General features: G+C 46.5%; 1 protein-coding gene across 2 annotated transcripts; it reads right to left on the minus strand.

Moving 5' to 3' along the window:
• Positions 1 to 1,706: 1,706 nt before the first annotated feature.
• On the minus strand, positions 1,707 to 22,246 carry LOC110485578 (mitoferrin-2). Of its 2 annotated transcripts, XR_005035434.1 has the most exons (5): positions 21,855 to 22,199; positions 13,644 to 13,872; positions 12,826 to 12,882; positions 2,266 to 6,067; positions 1,707 to 2,223 (listed from the first exon to the last, which is right to left on the minus strand). XR_005035434.1 is itself a non-coding variant. In XM_036940115.1 (4 exons), the coding sequence occupies exons 1-4, from the start codon at positions 22,197 to 22,199 to the stop codon at positions 5,484 to 5,486; spliced, it is 1,215 nt and encodes a 404-aa protein (XP_036796010.1). In that variant the 5' UTR covers positions 22,200 to 22,246; the 3' UTR covers positions 1,707 to 5,483. The 2 variants fall into 2 exon arrangements, 1 of the variants encoding a protein (XP_036796010.1); XM_036940115.1 differs by having other exon boundaries at positions 1,707 to 6,067; positions 21,855 to 22,246.
• Between the last annotated feature and the right edge of the window lie 14 nt (positions 22,247 to 22,260).

Here is a 22,260-nt window from a genome sequence, read left to right on the forward strand (position 1 = left end):
ACTAACCAGCAGCTGGTTAAGTCTGGTCTGTTCTATGGCTTATGTTCAGACTCCGGCCTAGAGAGGCCTGTCTCTGTTCAGCTAGTACAATCCTTGCCACTCCTGTCATTTGCCAAAGACAGGAGAGGCATGCTAGCTAAAAAGACCTTGGCAAAAGCCTTGGTAAACGCCTTAAGGGAAGTGCACAAAAATAAAGAGTATGACTAAATCACTAAGTCTTTTTGCTTAGACCTACTTCACCAACGTTGTCCATCTAACAGGGTCGGGGTCAATTCCATTTCAATTAAGAAAGTGAAACAAATTCCAATTCCACATTTTCCATATTAAAGAGCTTTGAGCAGAACCGAAATGTCAGTGTATTTACAGAATTGACTGGAATTTAAATGGATTTGACCCCAACCCTGATATCCTAGTAATTTTATCCTAACCTAATGCAATGAATGATATAGGCTAGGCCCCACATGCTATTGTAACATGGTATACCTCGGGCTGTCGTCTCTCTGGGTGCAACTCAGAACCAGTATGACAGTGGATAGACTAAACATTCATCATTCTCTGTGTATTTCCAGGAGATATTATGCTCGTGTAAAACACACAAGTAACTGCCAAAATAAAGGAAACAATATTATGAAGTGTTAATAGGGCATTGGGCCACCATGAGCCATCCAAACATCTTCAGTGCATCTTGGCATAGATTCTACAAGTGTAGGGGACGCGACAGTTCTTCCACCAGAAATACCATCATTTGGTGTTTTTTTGTTGGTGGTGGAAAATGCTGTCTCAGAATCTCTCAAGAATCTCCCATAAGTATTGAATTGGGTTGAGATCGGGTGAATGACACACACACACACACACACACACACACTTTAAATCACCTACGCTCCTTTGAGACCCCTCTTACAAATCACTCAAATCTCTTCTAGTCATGGCAGGCAAAATAATGGTCAACTGGGTAGTTTTCTACATGACCCTAAGCATGATGGGATGTTAATTGCTTAATTAACTCATATTCACTTTCTATCTCTCATGTACTTCAATGTTTCCTTTATTTTGGCAGTTACCTGTATATCATAGGGGTGCGGATACAGCTGACACACGCCATATTACCAAACTTAATTATGACGGATGTTATTTACACACTATCCACTCAAGGCTGTGATGATGTGAGTTATTATCCCGCGTCCCAAATGACCCTACAGAGTGCACTACTTTTGACTAGAGCCCTATAGGCCCTGACCAAAAGTAGTGCACTAAATAGGGAATAGGGTGCAATTTGGGCTGCAGCCATTGTCTGTGTGTGTTTCATCTGCCACCAGCGGCATCACTGATGAAAAGGGTTTAGATTTTCATCCCACATTAAAACACCACTGACACACAGTTTAACAAACTATGGACAGGGCTGTATAGGCTGGCTACAGCTGAGGTTATTCTTGAAAATATAGGCCTACGCACACGGGCAGACAGACAGATGACACACAGGGTTTGTGAGGAGGAGGGGTAGGGATGGAAGAGGGGTAAGGATTGAGGAGAGTTAGGGACGAGCAATACAAGCCACCTTAGTATACAAAGTGCAGGGGCAATACTTTCTACGACAAAATAAAAAGGTACAGACTGCAGCTTTAACATGCACTTTTCCAGTGTTTTACTGTTAAAATAAGACATTTCTCACAGAACATTTTCAGGAAAAAAAGAGACAAGACACACTGTAATGGATCATTTCTCTCCAGCACGTGGGGGCAGCAGTCCCAAGAGAAGACCCTGCTTCTGCGAGGCGCTGCCCGTTAGCCACTATTTATTTACAATTCACAAAGTAATACAGGAAGAAGTTTCTCTTTCAATACAGATCAATCCTCTTCTCTAGCTTTTCCTAATTTTCATCACATCAAATTCACCCATCCCCCGTTCTTTCAGTCTTTGGTTTCCACTCGCAAACATGGCATACGGCAGGAAACACTCCTACATTCAGTTCTCTTTTCTCTCAGCAACTCCTTTAAAGGGGAAGTTCAGTATTTTAGGAGCTAGCGGTGGCTAAAGTTGGCTGACGTTTGTAGCGGTTGTTTAAAAAGCCCTGAAGCATTAATACGTTTCTTCTGGCCCATAGACTACTTTCAGGATGAGAAACCATCTGACAAAGTTGTAAAATAGTGAACTTCCCCTTTAAGTTAACTGTTAACATATTCAAAACGTTGTTCGCTACTTGTGTATTCAGTATGTTGTTTCTACCTATAGGTTCTACAGGGTGCCGTTCTGGGTGGCAGTTTCTACCTATAGGTTCTACCGGGTGCCGTTCTGGGTGGCAGTTGGTTAGTCTATATGAGGGGGATATCCTGCCAAGTAATCTATTACAAGGATCCAAAATTGCCCTAACTTCCCCAAAATGCCAGGTTTTCCAACAGGTCATTGTTGGGGATTCAGGATGCCCTGCTTTCCCCCCTAATGATTACAGGAACATTCCTGGATAAACTGAGAATTTTGAAAAGTTCCCAGAATTTTTCAACCATATTAATGAAGGAACCTATATATTAAATCTTCATTTATCTGGTCGGTTCCAGAACACTTGGCTGAAACTCTACTCCCTTACAGATAGAATGAGTTGATCTAGGATAAGAGTAGTCCTACTCACACGTGTTCTTCTCTGTGATAACATGGCTTCAGAAATGAAGGTTCAGGTCCAGCAGGACTTTGTATTTGTGCGTTTGACTCATGGCGGCTGATTCGAAGGCCGTGTGTACGTAGTAAATGTTTCTAAAAGTTACCATAGGATAAGTAACCACATGTGTATAAGTTACTATTTAAATGATTAGTTACCATAGGATAAGTAACCACGTGTATAAGTTACTATTTAAATGATTAGTTACCATAGGATAAGTAACTACATGTATGAGTTACTATGTAAATGATTAGTTACCATAGGATAAGTAACTACATGTATGTAAGTTACTATTTGAAGGATTAGTCACCACACATAACTTGTAAATGACTATAAGTGCTAGAAAGTGGTGCGTGGTCAGAAGGTTCCGTCCCAAATGGCCCCGTATTCCCTATATAGTGCACTACTTTTGACCAGATCCATATGAGCCGTGATCAAAAGTAGTACACTATATAGGGGCCAAGATGCCATTTGGGACACTACACGCACTCTCAAGGGAAAGGCCTTCTGCTCCCTGTGGGTCCTGGCCAAAAGTAGTGCACTATAAAAGGGGAATAGGGTGCCATCTGAAACAAAGCCCATAAATCTCAACAGTCTGGTAGACTAGAGGTGTAGCACACCCTCCTACCATCCTCAGAGGTGCTGTCCCAAATGGCACATTATTCTCTATATGGTGTCCTAGCGCTTTGCACTCAGTGATCTAGCGCTTTGCACTCAGTGATCTAGCGCTTTGCACTCAGTGATCTAGCGCTTTGCACTCAGTGATCTAGCGCTTTGCACTCAGTGATCTAGCGCTTTGCACTCAGTGATCTAGCGCTTTGCACTCAGTGATCTAGCGCTTTGCACTCAGTGATCTAGCGCTTTGCACTCCTATTTGATTTATTTCTCTCTTCCTCATTCAGTCAGTCACATCCACACACAGTCAACACCACTGTCTTGATCAACTCCAATGGGTTAAGTTGAACATTTCAAGTCAAAATACTCATATTCCTCAATGTCTACATACAGGCGGAGAAACACATTAACACAAGCCCAGTCACTATCTCAAAGATGGAAAAGGCAGTTATTGTTTTAAATAGCGTTGCATGAAACAATTTCTGGTGAATTTAATTCCCATTTCAGAATGCTAGACGAGTGGTAGTCGTGACTATAGATATATCCTTAATGCTAAATCCACTGACTGCAGTCATCATCCAATACAGAGGTCTTCACTTGGTCCAAGTCCCCATGACCTCACCTTCCTCCCAAAGTGTGCCCTTGTTCACTTCCCTTCACTGGTTTGAAAGGTAATGACTGGTATAATAAATATGGTGGAAACTAGCCCATTCCTCCACCAACCTAATACTATTAGATTAGTGGGAAGTAGTGAACGAGTGCACATTTGCAGGAGAAAGTAGATATTATTGGGACTCTTTTAGATCTGTCCATTAAAGTCAATGGAGGAGGGAGGTCGAGACTCAAAGCCCCCTAGTGGTTATAGTAGGGAAATGCAGAAATATAATTCTAATATATACAGTAACTGGACAGTTTATTAGGTACATCACCTCATTCACCAAAATGGATCGCTCCTACAGACAGTGAGTAGCGTGGCTGTGGCTTGCTATTTAAAGCAGGCAGACAGGCATTCAGTTACTGTTCCATTGAAAGCTAGAATGGGCAAAACGAGTGACCTAAGCGACGTTGAGCGTGGTATGATTGTTGGTGCCAGGTAGGCCAGATCCAGTATCTCAGAAACGTCTGGCTTTTCACACAAGACAGTCTAGGGTTTACTGAGAATGGCGCGACAAACAAAACACGTCCAGTCAGTGGCAGTCCCGTGGGCGAAAACAGCTTGTTGATGAGAGAGGTCAAAGGAGAGGGGCAAGAATGGTGCAAGATAACATGCAAGCCTCAAACAGACACATAACGGAGCAGTACAACAGTGGTGTGCAGAACATCATCTCAGAACACACAACTTGTCGGTCCTTGTCACTGATGGGCTATTGCAGCAGACGACCACACCGGGTTCCACTCCTAGCTAAAAACAACAGGAAGCAGCTCCAGCGGGCACAAGATCACCAACACTGGACAATTTAGGAATGGAACAACATCGCCTGGTCTGACAAATCCCGGTTCCTGTTGCGTCAAGCTGATGGCAGAGTCAGAATTTGGCGTATGCAGCATGAGTCCATGGACTCATCCTGCCTGGTGTCACCGGTACAGGCTGGTGGCGGTGGTGTACTGGTGTGGGGAATGTTTCCTGGCACACCTTAGGTCCCTAGATACCAATTGAGAAAATAACTTTTCCGACACCTTGTAGAATCCATGCCCCAAAGAATTCAGTCTGTTCTGGAGGCAAAGGGAGTCCGACCCGGTACTAGATGGGTGTACCAAATAAACTGGCCAGTGAGTGTATATTTGAATTAAAGTGCCATGTACAGTATGTCTATAATAAACTATGTGAAAGATGGGGACTTGTTCTCTTATGTGAGAGGATAAGAGGAGGTCAGGTGTAGATGGGACACAGCTTTTGGCAACAAAAAACAAAAACTTCACTTTTGCTAACCTTAACCTAATTCTCCTAACCTGCTGAGTAAGTTCTAAACCTGCTGTGTAAGGTGAATGTGGACAAAAGCTGTATCTCTTCTAGTCAAAAATACTAGGGGGGGGGCTTTTATTTCCTGGTTAGTTTAGAAGGTCAGAGGTCAAATGGTTAGAGGTGGGGTTACTGTGGGGTGGTTATAGAGTTAGATAGAGGGGGAACTTGGCCCAAAGATAGGAGCTGAGCCCTCTAGTACATATCTATGGGGTGGGTTCCTTGGGGACATTTTGAATGAAGGTCTTCCCTCCCTCTCTACTTCTCTCCGTCTCGGTGGTGCAGCCTTCTCTCGTACTGGCGCTTGGTGATGACGTATTTGAAGAACTCGTAGACGGACCAGCTGATGGCGGTGGAGGGCATCTGATAGATGATCCTGGCCTGGACGCCCTTAAAGAACGCCGACCCACCCCCCATCCTGTACACAGTCCGGAACGCCTCCCATAACCCCGAGATGTGGCGCCCCCCAGTGGCAGACGCCGTCCCTACACTTGCTCCAACCCCCAGCGCTCCAGGGACCTCAGCATGGACCGCTAGGGCCTCCTGGGTGTTGAGGAGGGTCTTACAGACATCAAGCGGGGTGGTGGCGGCGGCAGCAATGGCCCCGGCAAGCGCCCCGGAGATGACGTGAGAGGAGGGGTTGTACTGTCTGTGGGGGTTGAGCAGCTCCTGGAGGTACTCGTAGGTCATGAAGTGGAGAGCCTGGAAGGGGACGTTCATGGTCAGCTGGGTGGTGTAGGAGCGGTAGAAGGCCCCGGGGCCCTCACGCCTCCAGATGGAGCCCACGCAGTCAGACACGCCTCGGTACGGGGAGTTGTACATCTGCATACGCTGCTTCACCACTAGAGGGGAGAGAGAGAGACGGTTTAGAAGAAAAAAAAAAACAGATGTTGAAAACACACTGGAGCTTTTCAAGTACACAACCATACAGAGAGGAAGGTCAGCCTAGAGGAGGAAAAGGGAGAGGAGAGGAAGGTCAGCCTAGAGGAGGAAAAGGGAGAGGAGAGGAAGGTCAGCCTAGAGGAGGAAAAGGGAGAGGAGAGGAAGGTCAGCCTAGAGGAGGAAAAGGGAGAGGAGAGGAAGGTCAGCCTAGAGGAGGAAAAGGGAGAGGAGAGGAAGATCAGCCTAGAGGAGGAAAAGGGAGAGGAGAGGAAGGTCAGCCCAGAGGAAAAGGAAGGTCAGCCTAGAGGAAAAGGAAGGTCAGCCTAGAGGAAAAGGAAGATCAGCCTAGAGGAAAAGGAAGATCAGCCTAGAGGAAAAGGAAGATCAGCCTAGAGGAAAAGGAAGATCAGCCTAGAGGAAAAGGAAGATCAGCCTAGAGGAAAAGGAAGATCAGCCTAGAGGAAAAGGAAGGTCAGCCTAGAAGAAAAGGAAGGTCAGCCTAGAAGAAAAGGAAGATCAGCCTAGAGGAAAAGGAAGATCAGCCTAGAGGAAAAGGGAGAGGAGAGGAAGGTCAGCCTAGAGGAAGGTCAGCCTAGAGGAAAAGGGAGAGGAGAGGAAGGTCAGCCTAGAGGAAGGTCAGCCTAGAGGAAAAGGGAGAGGAGAGGAAGGTCAGCCTAGAGGAAGGTCAGCCTAGAGGAAGGTCAGCCTAGAGGAAGGTCAGCCTAGGGGAAAAGGGAGAGGAGAGGAAGGTCAGCCTAGAGGAAGGTCAGCCTAGAGGAAAAGGGAGATCAGCCTAGAGGAAAAGGAAGATCAGCCTAGAGGAAAAGGAAGGTCAGCCTAGAAGAAAAGGAAGGTCAGCCTAGAAGAAAAGGAAGGTCAGCCTAGAAGAAAAGGAAGGTCAGCCTAGAAGAAAAGGAAGATCAGCCTAGAGGAAAAGGAAGATCAGCCTAGAGGAAAAGGGAGAGGAGAGGAAGGTCAGCCTAGAGGAAGGTCAGCCTAGAGGAAAAGGGAGAGGAGAGGAAGGTCAGCCTAGAGGAAGGTCAGCCTAGGGGAAAAGGGAGAGGAGGGTCAGCCTAGAGGAAGGTCAGCCTAGAGGAAGGTCAGCCTAGAGAAAAAGGGAGAGGAGAGGAAGGTCAGCCTAGAGGAAAAGGGAGAGGAGAGTCAGCCTAGAGGAAGGTCAGCCTAGAGGAAGGTCAACCTGGAGGAAAAGGGAGAGGAGAGGAAGGTCAGCCTAGAGGAAAGTCAGCCTAGAGGAAGGTCAGCCTAGAGGAAAAGGGAGAGGAGAGGAAGGTCAGCCTAGAGGAAAAGGGAGAGGAGAGGAAGGTCAGCCTAGAGGAAGGTCAGCCTAGAGGAAGGTCAGCCTAGAGGAAAAGGGAGAGGAGAGGAAGGTCAGCCTAGAGGAAACGGGAGAGGAGAGGAAGGTCAGCCTAGAGGAAGGTCAGCCTAGAGGAAGGTCAGCCTAGAGGAAAAGGGAGAGGAGAGGAAGGTCAGCCTAGAGGAAAAGGGAGAGGAGAGGAAGGTCAGCCTAGAGGAAGGTCAGCCTAGAGGAAAAGGGAGAGGAGAGGAAGGTCAGCCTAGAGGAAAAGGGAGAGGAGAGGAAGGTCAGCCTAGAGGAAGGTCAGCCTAGAGGAAAAGGGAGAGGAGAGGAAGGTCAGCCTAGAGGAAGGTCAGCCTAGAGGAAGGTCAGCCTAGAGGAAAAGGGAGAGGAGAGGAAGGTCAGCCTAGAGGAAAGTCAGCCTAGAGGAAGGTCAGCCTAGAGGAAAAGGGAGAGGAGAGGAAGGTCAGCCTAGAGGAAAAGGGAGAGGAGAGGAAGGTCAGCCTAGAGGAAGGTCAGCCTAGAGGAAAAGGGAGAGGAAGGTCAGCCTAGAGGAAACGGGAGAGGAGAGGAAGGTCAGCCTAGAGGAAGGTCAGCCTAGAGGAAGTTCAGCCTAGAGGAAAAGGGAGAGGAGAGGAAGGTCAGCCTAGAGGAAAAGGGAGAGGAGAGGAAGGTCAGCCTAGAGGAAGGTCAGCCTAGAGGAAAAGGGAGAGGAGAGGAAGGTCAGCCTAGAGGAAGGTCAGCCTAGAGGAAAAGGGAGAGGAGAGGAAGGTCAGCCTAGAGGAAGGTCAGCCTAGAGGAAAAGGGAGAGGAGAGGAAGGTCAGCCTAGAGGAAGGTCAGCCTAGAGGAAAAGGGAGAGGAAGAAAGAAAAGGTGATGGCAGGACCGAGAATAAAATAATAGTTGAAAGGAGAAGAGTAGCACATCTAGTCAAAACAGAGATATTAGGCTTTTAATGAGGGACACAGTTGGGACACACCATCAAGGGATTCCCCATTGCAGCCAATCAGAATGAGATGAAACCAGTCTCTAAAGGAAACGCTACTTAGGAAAGTAAAAGGAAATGGGGCTTATGGAATTCAGAACACCAGAAAGTTCAAAGCGTCCAATCCCGTCCCTAGTGACCCAGCCGGTGGACCAATGGCACAGCTGGCTGGTACACCTGGGCCCGGTCAGGTTGCTATGGAAACACCAATCACCATGGCCAAATGTGTGTGAGCCAGCGGATGTTAATGCTATAGAGCTATACACTTGAGGGAGCAGGATGTAAACACACACCTGCAAACCGGTCGACTAATGACACTCACAGATGTGTGTTCCGATGCCCCTTTAGTTAGATGATGCTAACCCTCAACACTGATCTAAGGCCAGTTTTACTTTTCCTGCCCTCAAGGTCAAGGATAGGATATGACTCATGTAAGCTGATCCTATATCTGTGCCTACTAGCAACTTCTACCCAGGTGCTGCTCCTAATGGGCACCCGCAGTCCAGTCTCAGAGCTCCCCCTAGTGTCCTGTAGCAGTATATAAAGAGTTGTGCTATAAATATTCATACAGAGAAGGGATTACTGTTCTATTAATGTATCACGGAGTCTGACGCTGCAGATATCTACAGTGTGTATCAGGGAGTCTGACGCTGCAGATATCTACAGTGTGTATCAGGGAGTCTGACGCTGCAGATATCTACAGTGTGTATCAGGGAGTCTGACGCTGCAGATATCTAGTGTGTATCAGGGAGTCTGACGCTGCAGATATCTACAGTGTGTATCAGGGAGTCTGACGCTGCAGATATCTACAGTGTGTATCAGGGAGTCTGACGCTGCAGATATCTACAGTGTGTATCAGGGAGTCTGACGCTGCAGATATCTACAGTGTGTATCAGGGAGTCTGACGCTGCAGAGATCTACAGTGTGTATCAGGGAGTCTGACGCTGCAGATATCTACAGTGTGTATCAGGGAGTCTGAGGCTGCAGATATCTACAGTGTGTATCAGGGAGTCTGACGCTGCAGAGATCTACAGTGTGTATCAGGGAGTCTGAGGCTGCAGATATCTACAGTGTGTATCAGGGAGTCTGAGGCTACAGATATCTACAGTGTGTATCAGGGAGTCTGACGCTGCAGATATCTACAGTGTGTATCAGGGAGTCTGACGCTGCAGATATCTACAGTGTGTATCAGGGAGTCTGACGCTGCAGATATCTACAGTGTGTATCAGGGAGTCTGACGCTGCAGATATCTACAGTGTGTATCAGGGAGTCTGAGGCTGCAGATATCTACAGTGTGTATCAGGGAGTCTGACGCTGCAGATATCTACAGTGTGTATCAGGGAGTCTGAGGCTGCAGATATCTACAGTGTGTATCAGGGAGTCTGACGCTGCAGATATCTACAGTGTGTATCAGGGAGTCTGAGGCTGCAGATATCTACAGTGTGTATCAGGGAGTCTGAGGCTGCAGAGATCTACAGTGTGTATCAGGGAGTCTGACGCTGCAGAGATCTACAGTGTGTATCAGGGAGTCTGACGCTGCAGATATCTACAGTGTGTATCAGGGAGTCTGACGCTGCAGATATCTACAGTGTGTATCAGGGAGTCTGACGCTGCAGATATCTACAGTGTGTATCAGGGAGTCTGAGGCTGCAGATATCTACAGTGTGTATCAGGGAGTCTGAGGCTGCAGAGATCTACAGTGTGTATCAGGGAGTCTGACGCTGCAGAGATCTACAGTGTGTATCAGGGAGTCTGACGCTGCAAATATCTACAGTGTGTATCAGGGAGTCTGACGCTGCAGATATCTACAGTGTGTATCAGGGAGGCACCAGAACATCACATCCATCATTTATTAGGTCCTCAAATCAGCTTTCTGAATTACCATAGAAGCACCAGAACATCACATTCATCAACATTTTGAAGATTGCTCCACAAATGAGGTGCAAAATAAGTAAAAGCTGATCTACCCAACTCTGTAGAGACCACAGTAGTTCCCAGAGTTAACCATCCCTGAGACGGTGAGGTAACACATGTCTCACGTTTAGTGAAGATGTTCGGTACAGCGGGGACGTTTTGTAACGGGGCTTTAGAAATGAATAAACATAGCAATGTATCAACCTACGTGACATCAGCAGAATGCAGTGATGAGCACTGAAATGGTCCCCCATAATAAAACACAGTGATGAGCACTGAAATGGTCCCCCATAATAAAACACAGTGATGAGCACTGAAATGGTCACCCATAATAAAACACAGTGATGAGCACTGAAATGGTCCCCCATAATAAAACACAGTGATGAGCACTGAAATGGTCCCCCATAATAAAACACAGTGATGAGCACTGAAATGGTCCCCCATAATAAAACACAGTGATGAGCACTGAAATGGTCCCCCATAATAAAACACAGTGATGAGCACTGAAATGGTCCCCCATAATAAAACACAGTGATGAGCACTGAAATGGTCCCCCATAATAAAACACAGTGATGAGCACTGAAATGGTCCCCCATAATAAAACACAGTGATGAGCACTGAAATGGTCCCCCATAATAAAACACAGTGATGAGCACTGAAATGGTCCCCCATAATAAAACACAGTGATGAGCACTGAAATGGTCACCCATAATAAAACACAGTGATGAGCACTGAAATGGTCCCCCATAATAAAACAGTGATGAGCACTGAAATGGTCACCCATAATAAAACACAGTGATGAGCACTGAAATGGTACCCCATAATAAAACACAGTGATGAGCACTGAAATGGTCACCCATAATAAAACACAGTGCACTATGACCCGCAGTGCACTATGACCCGCGGCACCTAACAGCTTTAATGAAGTGGCAGCTGCGTTCATACAGATGATGTCGCCGTAGTCTACGGCCGATAGGAACGTCAACTGAATGACCTGCGTTCTGCTATTTAGCGAGAGGCAGGACCTATTTCTACAGAAGACCATTTTTAATTCTCAGCTTTTTTACCAACTTATCAATATGCTTTTGAAAAAGACAGCTTTTCATCTATCCAGACGCCCAGATATTTGTAAGCAGGGACACAATCAATATGGACGCCACCCAAAATACATGCTTAAGTCAGAGCTATTTTTACATGTGCTCCAGAGAACAACATGTGTTTAGTTTGACCTGCATTCAATACTCATTTCAGGTCAGTAAAGTTTCTGTTATACAATGAAGGCAGACTGTAGTTCAGATGCCTATTCAACCGTAGGGAATAATCACATAAACAACTGTATTACCGGCATACAAGTGCAGGTTACAGTGTTTTTTTTACAGACACCTCGATACTGTTAATGTAAACAGTACAAAGTACAGCACCCAGAATCCACCCCTGCGAGACACCTTTTGTAGTATCCAGGAAACCTGATACACGTTGAGTTCTATCTGTGAAGTCATTTAAACCACATAAACCAGTTACATGCAGGCTGGTGCAGACCAATTGAGGAAAGACACAGAATTGGCAGTGAGTGATCAACAGTATTGGAAGCCTTTGAAAAGGTCAATGAAGAGGGCAACACAATGTTGCCTTCTAGCCATAGTTAACCACATCAAGGAGAGATGCAGCAGAGAAAGTTCTACGACCTGGTCTAAAACCCAACGGATGGACATTTACAATACATTTCTGTAGCTGAAAATGAATCAAGGATTCTAATAGTTTAGCAAGACAGTTCAGAAATAGCACAATCATTATTTAGGTCACATGGACATTATTCTGGTGACATGATGATCGATGCTTGGCTGCAGTTTGTGACAATTTAAAATAATCTTGCTCTTTTGTCCAAAATCATCTCATCATCTAGGCTAGAGCCCTGCACGGGTATGAATAATTTGAAGAACAAGCCCTACCCTACCCAGGCCCGCTGGCTTCTGCCAAAAGTAAGGCCCGGCCTGGCCCTGCCTGAAATCAGAAATAACTGTTAGTTAATCCACAAACTGCTCCTCTGTCTGTCATTCGCTCCCTGCACACAGCTCGCTCTGCACGCCGAGTATCCATAGCAACGGCTCAGCTTGGGCTGCTCTGCTCAGTAAAGAGACATGCGCACACACACAGTACGAGCGCACACACACAGTACGAGCGCAAACACACACAGTACGCGCGCACACAGTACGCGCGCACACACACACACAGTACGCGCGCACACACACACACAGTACGCGCACACACACACACACAGTACGCGCACACACACACACAGTACGCGCGCACACACACGCAGTACGCGCGCACACACACACACACACACAGTACGCGCGCACACACACACACACACAGTACGCGCACAAACACACACACAGTACGCGCACAAACACACACAGTACGCGCACAAACACACACAGTACGCGCACAAACACACACAGTACGCGCACAAACACACACAGTACGCGCACACACAGTTTTACCTTCTGCTGGGTTCATGATTGCATCATGGAGTACAGTGGCCATGCAGCCTGCCATTCCTGTTAAAAGAGACAGCAGAGGGTAGAGAGATGGTTGGTTACCAGTACAAGACAAACACACAGCAGTAGAGAGATGGTTGGTTACCAGTACAAGACAAACACACAGCAGTAGAGAGATGGTTGGTTACCAGTACAAGACAAACACACAGCAGTAGAGAGATGGTTGGTTACCAGTACAAGACAAACACACAGCAGTAGAGAGATGGTTGGTTACCAGTACAAGACAAACACACAGCAGTAGAGAGATGGTTGGTTACCAGTACAAGACAAACACACAGCAGTAGAGAGATGGTTGGTTACCAGTACAAGACAAACACACAGCAGTAGAGAGATGGTTGGTTACCAGTACAAGACAAACACACAGCAGTAGAGAGATGGTTGGTTACCAGTACAAGACAAACACACAGCAGTAGAGAGATGGTTGGTTACCAGTACAAGACAAACACACAGCAGTAGAGAGATGGTTGGTTACCAGTACAAGACAAACACACAGCAGTAGAGAGATGGTTGGTTACCAGTACAAGACAAACACACAGCAGTAGAGAGATGGTTGGTTACCAGTACAAGACAAACACACAGCAGTAGAGAGATGGTTGGTTACCAGTACAAGACAAACACACAGCAGTGGATGCCGCAACTTTCCTTCATCTGTCGGTCTCTCAGTGACTGTTGGTCAAATTAGCAACATTGCTAATACCTCTAAGGTACAGTACGTACGCACATGTCAATGTCTCAGGGAATGTGTGGCTGTAACACCGTACCATTAGCAAAGTGGCTGTTAGCTCCCGGGTGGACCACGTTGCTGAGTGAGAACTTGAGTTTCTCATAACAGGCAAAGTACAGAGCATGGGCTGGCCCCGCCCCTATCGCCATGACGTTCAGCCCCCTCACAGGTCGCCACACCCCCTCGGTACGCACGATCTGGCGTAGGGCGTCCATCACGTTACGGTAACGCGCCCCCGGCTCGGGCTGCAGGCTCTGCATCCGCGTCTGGAGAGAGAGAGAGAGAAAGAGAAAGAGAGAAAGAGAAAAAGAAAGAGAGAGAGAGAGAGAGAGAGAGAGAGAGAAAAAGAGAGAGAGAGAGAGAGAGAGAGAGAGAGAGAGAGAGAGAGAAAAAGAGAGAAAGAGAAAGAGAGAGAAAGAGAGAGACAGAGAGAGACAGAGTGAGAGACAGAGAGAGGGAAGACAAGGAGGGATAAAGGGGGGAGGAAAGGAGGGATAAAGGGGGGAGGAAAGGGACAGAAAGAATGTAGAAGAGGGGGCGGGAGAAACGAGACGAAAGGGCATCAATGCATGGTCAATCCACTCTTTCATAGTTCAGCTAATTAGTGGGTCAAGTGATAAGAGAGCAGTTCACCAGTTCACCAGGTCCAATACACTAGACATTTCTCTGTATACCCCAACAGTATGTTCCTGTTTACTGGCTCAAAGTCAGTTAGGTAGGTAGACATAATAATAACTAGGCCTGAGGCTACTGGGTTCCACCCTTCCTCTGTCAACAGGGCACCAGTCACTGTGTCACAACAGAATAATGCTCTGTATGGGAAGGATGGAGCAATAACCAAACTTCTGAGATTGCATCAAGAGTAGAATAGCCTCCTTTATCCAATCACAGAGGACACCAAGATGGAAGGGTGGGGAAAGACCAAACGTCTGAGATTGTGTCAAGAGTAGAATAGCCTCCTTTATCCAATCACAGAGGACACCAAGATGGAAGGGTGGGGAAATGACTTCTGGAGGGCAGGGATGGAAATTCCCACTCATGACTACACACACTTCTGGGAAACGGAAAGTCAGAATGAATGTGGAGGAACAGTGTTTTGTTGTCATATATATATATATATATATTTTACACAAGGCTCTAAAAGACTGCCCCAACTTTCATTGTTTCTAAAGTGGTTGTAGGCGTTTTATTTTGCAGTGACAGATATCACAGGCCTTACATTTTAAAGGCCATTTCTGCACCTCACCAATTCTCAGAACCAATACAACAGTGTTAGATAGACCTCCACACCAGTCTGTCCTTGGCATCCCACTCCAACCCATGTTACTAGAAACACTGAGCTAACAGTCAACACCATCTCTACACAAATCACAAGTACTACCATGTTTATTTCCATTTTACTGCCCTGTTCGTTTTCACATGCGGCGTCATCTACGCCCTGTGGAAGTTGCAGTGCACACACACACACACAACGCAAACATAGCACACGTGTGCTATGTTTGCATTGTGTCTACAGCAACAATGGTACACTTTCATCCCCCTCTCCTCTTCAGGAAATGTAAACATCAGAACACACCCGGTTGCATAACGTTCATGTGACCAGACTTAGCACTGCCAGGGTATAGACAGACACCTGAGAGTCCAGCTTCAGGGGGAAATGAAAGGATAGGGGGTTAACTTAACACGGCTGAATCCCCTGGGAAAGCCCCCCCCTTTCTGAATGATTTCTTGCCCTCTCTCTTTCCCGCCCTCGTCTCTCCGCCCCCCCCCCCCCCCCCCCTCGTCTCTCCGGTCCCCCCCCCCCCTCGTCTCTCCGGTCCCCCCCCCTCTCGTCTCTCCGGTCCCCCCCCCTCGTCTCTCCGGTCCCCCCCCCCCCCCCCCCTCGTCTCTCCGGTCCCCCCCCCCTCGTCTCTCCGGTCCCCCCCCCCTCGTCTCTCCGGTCCCCCCCTCGTCTCTCCGGTCCCCCTCGTCTCTCTGGTCCCCCTCGTCTCTCCACTATATTGAGAAGCCCTAGATGTGCAGTCCAGTCAGGCCACAGGCCCCTGCAGCAACAGAGTACAGTACACAGGACGGGGAAACCAGCTCAACATATTACTGGTCTTCTCTCCTGTATCCCAAATGTCACCCTGTTGCATAGCCTATATTTCAGTGCCTCTGACTGGAGACCTACTGTAAGGGCCTTGGTCAAGTAGAGCACTGTAGAAGGAATATGGTGTCATTTGGGATGCACCAAAACAGTGTTTGGCTTTGTCCTGTGAGGAAAGTCATGGTTGTCGTGGCTGCCTTTGACACTTCATGTTGGTTTATACTCAACTCAAGCGCTCATGGCTGTAATAACACTCGTCCTCGTGGCTGTTATAACACTCGTCCTCGTGGCTGTTATAACACTCGTCATCATGGCTGTAATAACACTCGTCACCATGGCTGTTATAACACTCGTCCTCGTGGCTGTTATAACACTCGTCATCATGGCTGTTATAACACTCGTCCTCATGGCTGTTATAACACTCGTCATCATGTGTTTTGGGGCTTTGATCCTCATGGCTTGGCAACTGCCATTCCTCTTCGCTGTCACAGTGACCTCAATATAAACGGTCTGATCAGATCCAATACCACATTTAGAAGCTACTAGCATCGTCCATTAATTCATACCAAGAATGATTGTTATTGTGAATCCCTTAAATGTCTAGTGTGATCATGCCTCATACTGGCTGTGCATTACAGTATCTCTCTATTGGAAGCTTTCTGAAATAGTTTCTGTACTGTAGCTGAATGGGCCTAACTGGAAATCATGCACCTACATCGATGATGCCAGGCTCAGGTCAACCGGTGTTACGGCGCCCACAGGCCGGCGTTACGGCGCCCACAGGCCGGCGTCACGGCGCCCACAGGCCGGCGTCACGGCGCCCACAGGCCGGCGTCACGGCACCCACAGGCCGGCGTTACGGCGCCCACAGGCCGGGGTTACGGCGCCCACAGGCCAGGGTTACGGCACCCACAGGCCGGGGTTACGGCACCCACAGGCCGGGGTTACGGCACCCACAGGCCAACTGGTACGGTGCCAAGCTAGACAACAGGCCAGACCTGTCTTCTAGCTAAAGGCCCTTTAGAAGTCCTGGGTCGTATTCAAAGGGGCGGGCAGTGAAGAGAAACTGCTCATCAGCTCAGAACAGGGTGACTGTGTCCTAAATGGCACACACAGGCCAGTGTTACAGCACCCTGTACCCTGAATAGTGCACTACTTTTGACCAGAGTCCTATGGCACTACAAAAGGAATACGCTGCCATTTGAGACACAGAGAGACAGTGACACACCTTGTAAAAGTTCCCAGCAGCAATGAGGAAATGGGTGTTTTGAAAATCTATGGAGGAAACGGGAGATGGGAAGGAAGGAGCGCCAACGCAAGTTCCTTTGTCTGTCAGAGCACCGTTTCAACAAGGCAGGACTCCGGGCTAGGGAAATTAACCAGATCAAATGAGGAAGTAGTAGTCTAACTAGCTCATGAACACCAGTATCAGCCTTACAACAACCCAATGACTTGAGACATGTCCCTAGTAAATGAGTGACAGGAAAGTGTGCAACAGTCAAGATGGATTCTGAAAAGGTCAGAACAGTGAAAATACAGTGCCTTGCCTTCAGACGGTATTCACACCCCTGGACCTTTCCCACATTTTGTTGTACTACATCCTCAACTTAAAATGGATTCAAATGTAGATGTTGTGTCACTGGCCGACACACACAATATCCCATAAGGTAAAAGTGGAAATATTTTTGAAAAGTTTACAAATGACTCAAAAACGAAATGCTGAAATGTCAAGTGAATAAGTATTCAAACCCTTTGTTATGACAAGCCACAATACATTAAGGAGTACAAATGTGCTTCAGTCACATAATAAAGTTACAAGGACTTAAACAATGTGCATAATAGTGTTTAACGTGATTTCTGAAAGACTACCTCATCTCTGTACCCCACACATACAGGTAGGCGTAAGGTCCTTCAGTCAAGCAGTGAATTTCAAACACGGATTCAACTACAAAGACCAGGGAGGTTTTCCAATGCCTCGCAAACAAGGGCACCTATTGGTAGATGGGTAGAAAAAAAGAAAAAAGAAGCAGACATTGAATATCCTTTTGAGCCTGGTGAAGTTATTAATTACACTTTGGATGATGTATCAGTAGACCCAGTCATTACAAAGATACTTCTTTCTCAGTTGCCGGAGAGGAAGGAAACCGCTCAGGGATTTCACCACGAGGCCAATGGTGACTTTAAAACAGGTGCAGAGTTTAACGGCTGCGATAGAAGAAAACTGAAGATGGATCAACAAACTTGTAGTTACTCCACAATACTAAACGAAATGACAGAGTGAAAACAAGGATGCCTGTACAGAATTAAAAAAGAATCCAAAATATGCATCCTGTTTGCAATACGGCACTAAAGTAAAACTCAAAAAATGTGGCAATGAAATTAACTGTATGTCCATAATATAAAGTGTTAAGTTTGGGGCAAATCCATCACAACACATCCCTCACTGAGTACCACTTAATATTTTCAAGCATGGTGGTGGCTACATCATGTTATGGGTATGCTTGTCATCGGCAAGGATCAGGGAGTTTTGGGTGGGATAAAGCTAAAGCTGAATAGAGCTAAGCACAAGCAATAACCTATAGGAAAACCCGATTCAGTCTGCTGAGAGACCAATTCACCTTTCAGCAGGACAATAACCTAAAACACAAGGCCAAATATACACTGGAGTAGCTTACCAAGATGATATAGAATGTTCCTGAGTGGCCTAGTTACAGTTTTGACTTAAAAATCATCTTGAAAATCTATGGCAAGTCTTGAAAATGGCTGTCTAGCAATGATAAACAACCAATTTGACTGAGCTGGAAAAGTTTTTAATAATACATGCTTTTAGAGACTTACCCAGAAAGACACACAGCTGTAATTACAGCCAAATGTCAGTCTAACATTTATTGACTCAGTGGTGTGACTACTTATGTAAATGAGATATTTATGCATTTGATTTTCAATAAATTTGCAAACATCTCTAAGAACATGTTACACTTTGTCAATATGGGGTATTGTGTGTAAATGGGTGAGAATAAAATGACTAAATAAATGTTGAATTCAGTCTAACAACAAAATGTGGAATGAACCAAGGGGTATGAATTATTCCTGAAGGCACTGTAAATGACGGGCCTTATGGTTGGCCAGGGCTCCAAAGCTTTCAGCCATTAATAACTGATTTAAGGCAGACTGCCCAGAGCCAAAAGCAGAGACCACGGTATACAGTGGTAGTATGGGACAGTGGTATTCTAGACCAAAGGGTATGTATGGGTGTACCATGGTTGTACAGGACAGGGGTATTCTAGACCAAAGGGTATGTATGGGTGTACCATGGTTGTACAGGACAGGGGTATTCTAGACCAAAGGGTATGTATGGGTGTACCATGGTTGCACAGGACAGGGGTATTCTAGACCAAAGGGTATGTATGGGTGTACCATGGTTGTACAGGACAGGGGTATTCTAGACCAAAGGGTATGTATGGGTGTACCATAGTTGTACAGCACAGGGGTATTCTAGACCAAAGGGTATGTATGGGTGTACCATGGTTGCACAGGACAGGGGTATTCTAGACCAAAGGGTATGTATGGGTGTACCATGGTTGTACAGGACAGGGGTATTCTAGACCAAAGGGTATGTATGGGTGTACCATGGTTGCACAGGACAGGGGTATTCTAGACCAAAGGGTATGTATGGGTGTACCATGGTTGCACAGGACAGGGGTATTCTAGACCAAAGGGTATGTATGGGTGTACCATGGTTGTACAGGACAGGGGTATTCTAGACCAAAGGGTATGTATGGGTGTACCATGGTTGTACAGGACAGGGGTATTCTAGACCAAAGGGTATGTATGGGTGTACCATGGTTGTACAGGACAGGGGTATTCTAGACCAAAGGGTATGTATGGGTGTACCATAGTTGTACAGGACAGGGGTATTCTAGACCAAAGGGTATGTATCAAGTACCATGGTTGTACAGGACAGGGGTATTCTAGACCAAAGGGTATGTATGGGTGTACCATGGTTGCACAGGACAGGGGTATTCTAGACCAAAGGGTATGTATGGGTGTACCATAGTTGTACAGGACAGGGGTATTCTAGACCAAAGGGTATGTATGGGTGTACCATGGTTGCACAGGACAGGGGTATTCTAGACCAAAGGGTATGTATGGGTGTACCATGGTTGTACAGCACAGGGGTATTCTAGACCAAAGGGTATGTATGGGTGTACCATGGTTGTACAGCACAGGGGTATTCTAGACCAAAGGGTATGTATGGGTGTACCATGGTTGTACAGCACAGGGGTATTCTAGACCAAAGGGTATGTATGGGTGTACCATGGTTGTACAGCACAGGGGTATTCTAGAACAAAGGGTATGTATGGGTGTACCATAGTTGTACAGCACAGGGGTATTCTAGACCAAAGGGTATGTATGGGTGTACCATGGTTGCACAGGACAGGGGTATTCTAGACCAAAGGGTATGTATGGGTGTACCATGGTTGTACAGGACAGGGGTATTCTAGACCAAAGGGTATGTATGGGTGTACCATAGTTGTACAGCACAGGGGTGGAAGCTTGAAGCCCGTGGAAGTCAGACTCTTACAGGATTCTTTATTAAAGGGCCAGTGCAGTCAAAATATTTTGTTTCCCTGTGTTTTACATCATATTGTACAGCAGCTGATGAAACTAACACCATAAAAAAATAAGTTATTTCATGATAGTTGCTGGTTGAAAATACATTCTAGCATTAGAATGTACAGTACTAGAGGCCACCAAAGTAGGCAGAAATAAAAAGCTTAGCACCCCGAGCCCGGGGGAGCCTGCCTTGCTACTTTTTCTATCTGGCTGGCTACTCCATGTTCTTTCTGAAAACACTAGGTATTCTAGACCAACGGGTATGTGTGTATCATGATCGTATGGGGCAGGATTATAAGGTAACAGAGGTTATAGGTGTTCAGTTGAGGTTCTCATTCTCACCCTACAACCTATTAATCTGTCCAGGTGGTGAGAGATCAGGGGTGAGGACAGCCAACAGGTGCCAAACCCTGTTTAAACTCAAACTAGTTGGATCAGTCAGTGGCTGGACAAAGTTCAGATACCAACCTAGCTATGCAAATAGGGCATAGGATGAACCAAAAACTCCATGTTGAGTTGAGAATCAATGGCATCCATTCTATAAAATAGCTACATGTATCTGCAGTTCTGTTTCAGCGAACCCTCCAGCGGTAATAACTCAAGTAAAAGCTTGTAATCATGTGCAACAACAGCAGCCCAGCTGACATCAGTGAGTAGACAGAGGAGTCTATTGAGTATCTCCAATCCAGGGCCTTGTGACCAACATACACTTTAACCAACACTAACCAAATACTTTCCCTTCTCCTTGTGGATTATGAAACAAAGTGGTGATTATGCAATGATCTAGCCTAGCTCGATACAAATATGGATTTGATGACAGCCATAACTACTATGTTCCTTTATAGCTTTTAGCTAGTGTCACTGCTACAAAACAAACCTGTGTCATATAGTTCGATTGACAAGCTTCAATGCATTATAGTTTGGAGACTAGGAATGTATACAGTGTGAGGCAAGTGTGTACAACTAACTAGGCCCTACATGGGTACATAAGAGCACTTTGTGTGAGACTTGGTTCCTCTCCTGTCGGTCAGCTAACTAACGCGGGTAATGATTAACCTTGGCTTAAAAGTACAACTACATTTTAAAAATAACAAACGAGCAGCCTAGATCATTATTTGGCGACATGTCACTTTCACCTTCGCTAGTTAGCAACCTACTCGAGCTCAGGCTTGGGCCTACCAAGTATGTCAACAACGGCTGAGATTCTGAATAACACCGTTAGCTAACAAACTAACTTAGTTAGCAATTTAAACAACTGCTGGTGGCTCCTCTGACAACGTACATGTCACCGGGGAATGTGTATATGTGTTATTTTAGCAACACTTGTGTGCAGACGTGCTGTATCTACACAATTAGTTAGCTAACTATTCCTCCCCTCTTTCCATTCTGGAATAATTGTGAACAGCTAACTAGCCTCGGACACCGGTAACTGACGCTACAAGCGTAGCTACATAATAGCAATCAAGCGCCTGGCTAAAGACTAATTTATTCATGTTGACTAGTTCGTTTTTTATAGTTTTTTTTATTTAACCTTTGTTCTTTTACCTTAACACAGTCGATGGGATACATTAGGCAGTGTTCCATGATGCCAGCCACGGCGCCGGCTAACATGTGTGTACTGGTGGCTACACCCTGGGGGAGCCCCTCGTAGTCTATTTCGGTCTCCGTAGCAGCCACCGTGGGCTCTGGGGCTGCTCGAAGTTGCAACACCGCAGTAAAGTCCGGTTCCGCTGTTATCCGAGGCGGTGACAGACCACCAACAAACCCCTCCGTAGCATCCAAAATCCTCCCGCCGAGCCATCGAATGTCTGCCCCTGCAGCTCCAGCAGCAACCCCGGCATCGACGCTTGGTGTGTCCACCCGCCTGGACACGAAACCATTCGCTTCCATGCAGATACGATATAGTAAAGTCCAAGCTGCGCGGTTATTCCTCGGTTTCGACACTTTCGCC

The sequence above is a fragment of the Oncorhynchus mykiss genome, chromosome 13 (assembly GCF_013265735.2).
Source record: "Oncorhynchus mykiss isolate Arlee chromosome 13, USDA_OmykA_1.1, whole genome shotgun sequence".
Taxonomy (NCBI): Eukaryota; Metazoa; Chordata; class Actinopteri; order Salmoniformes; family Salmonidae; genus Oncorhynchus; species Oncorhynchus mykiss.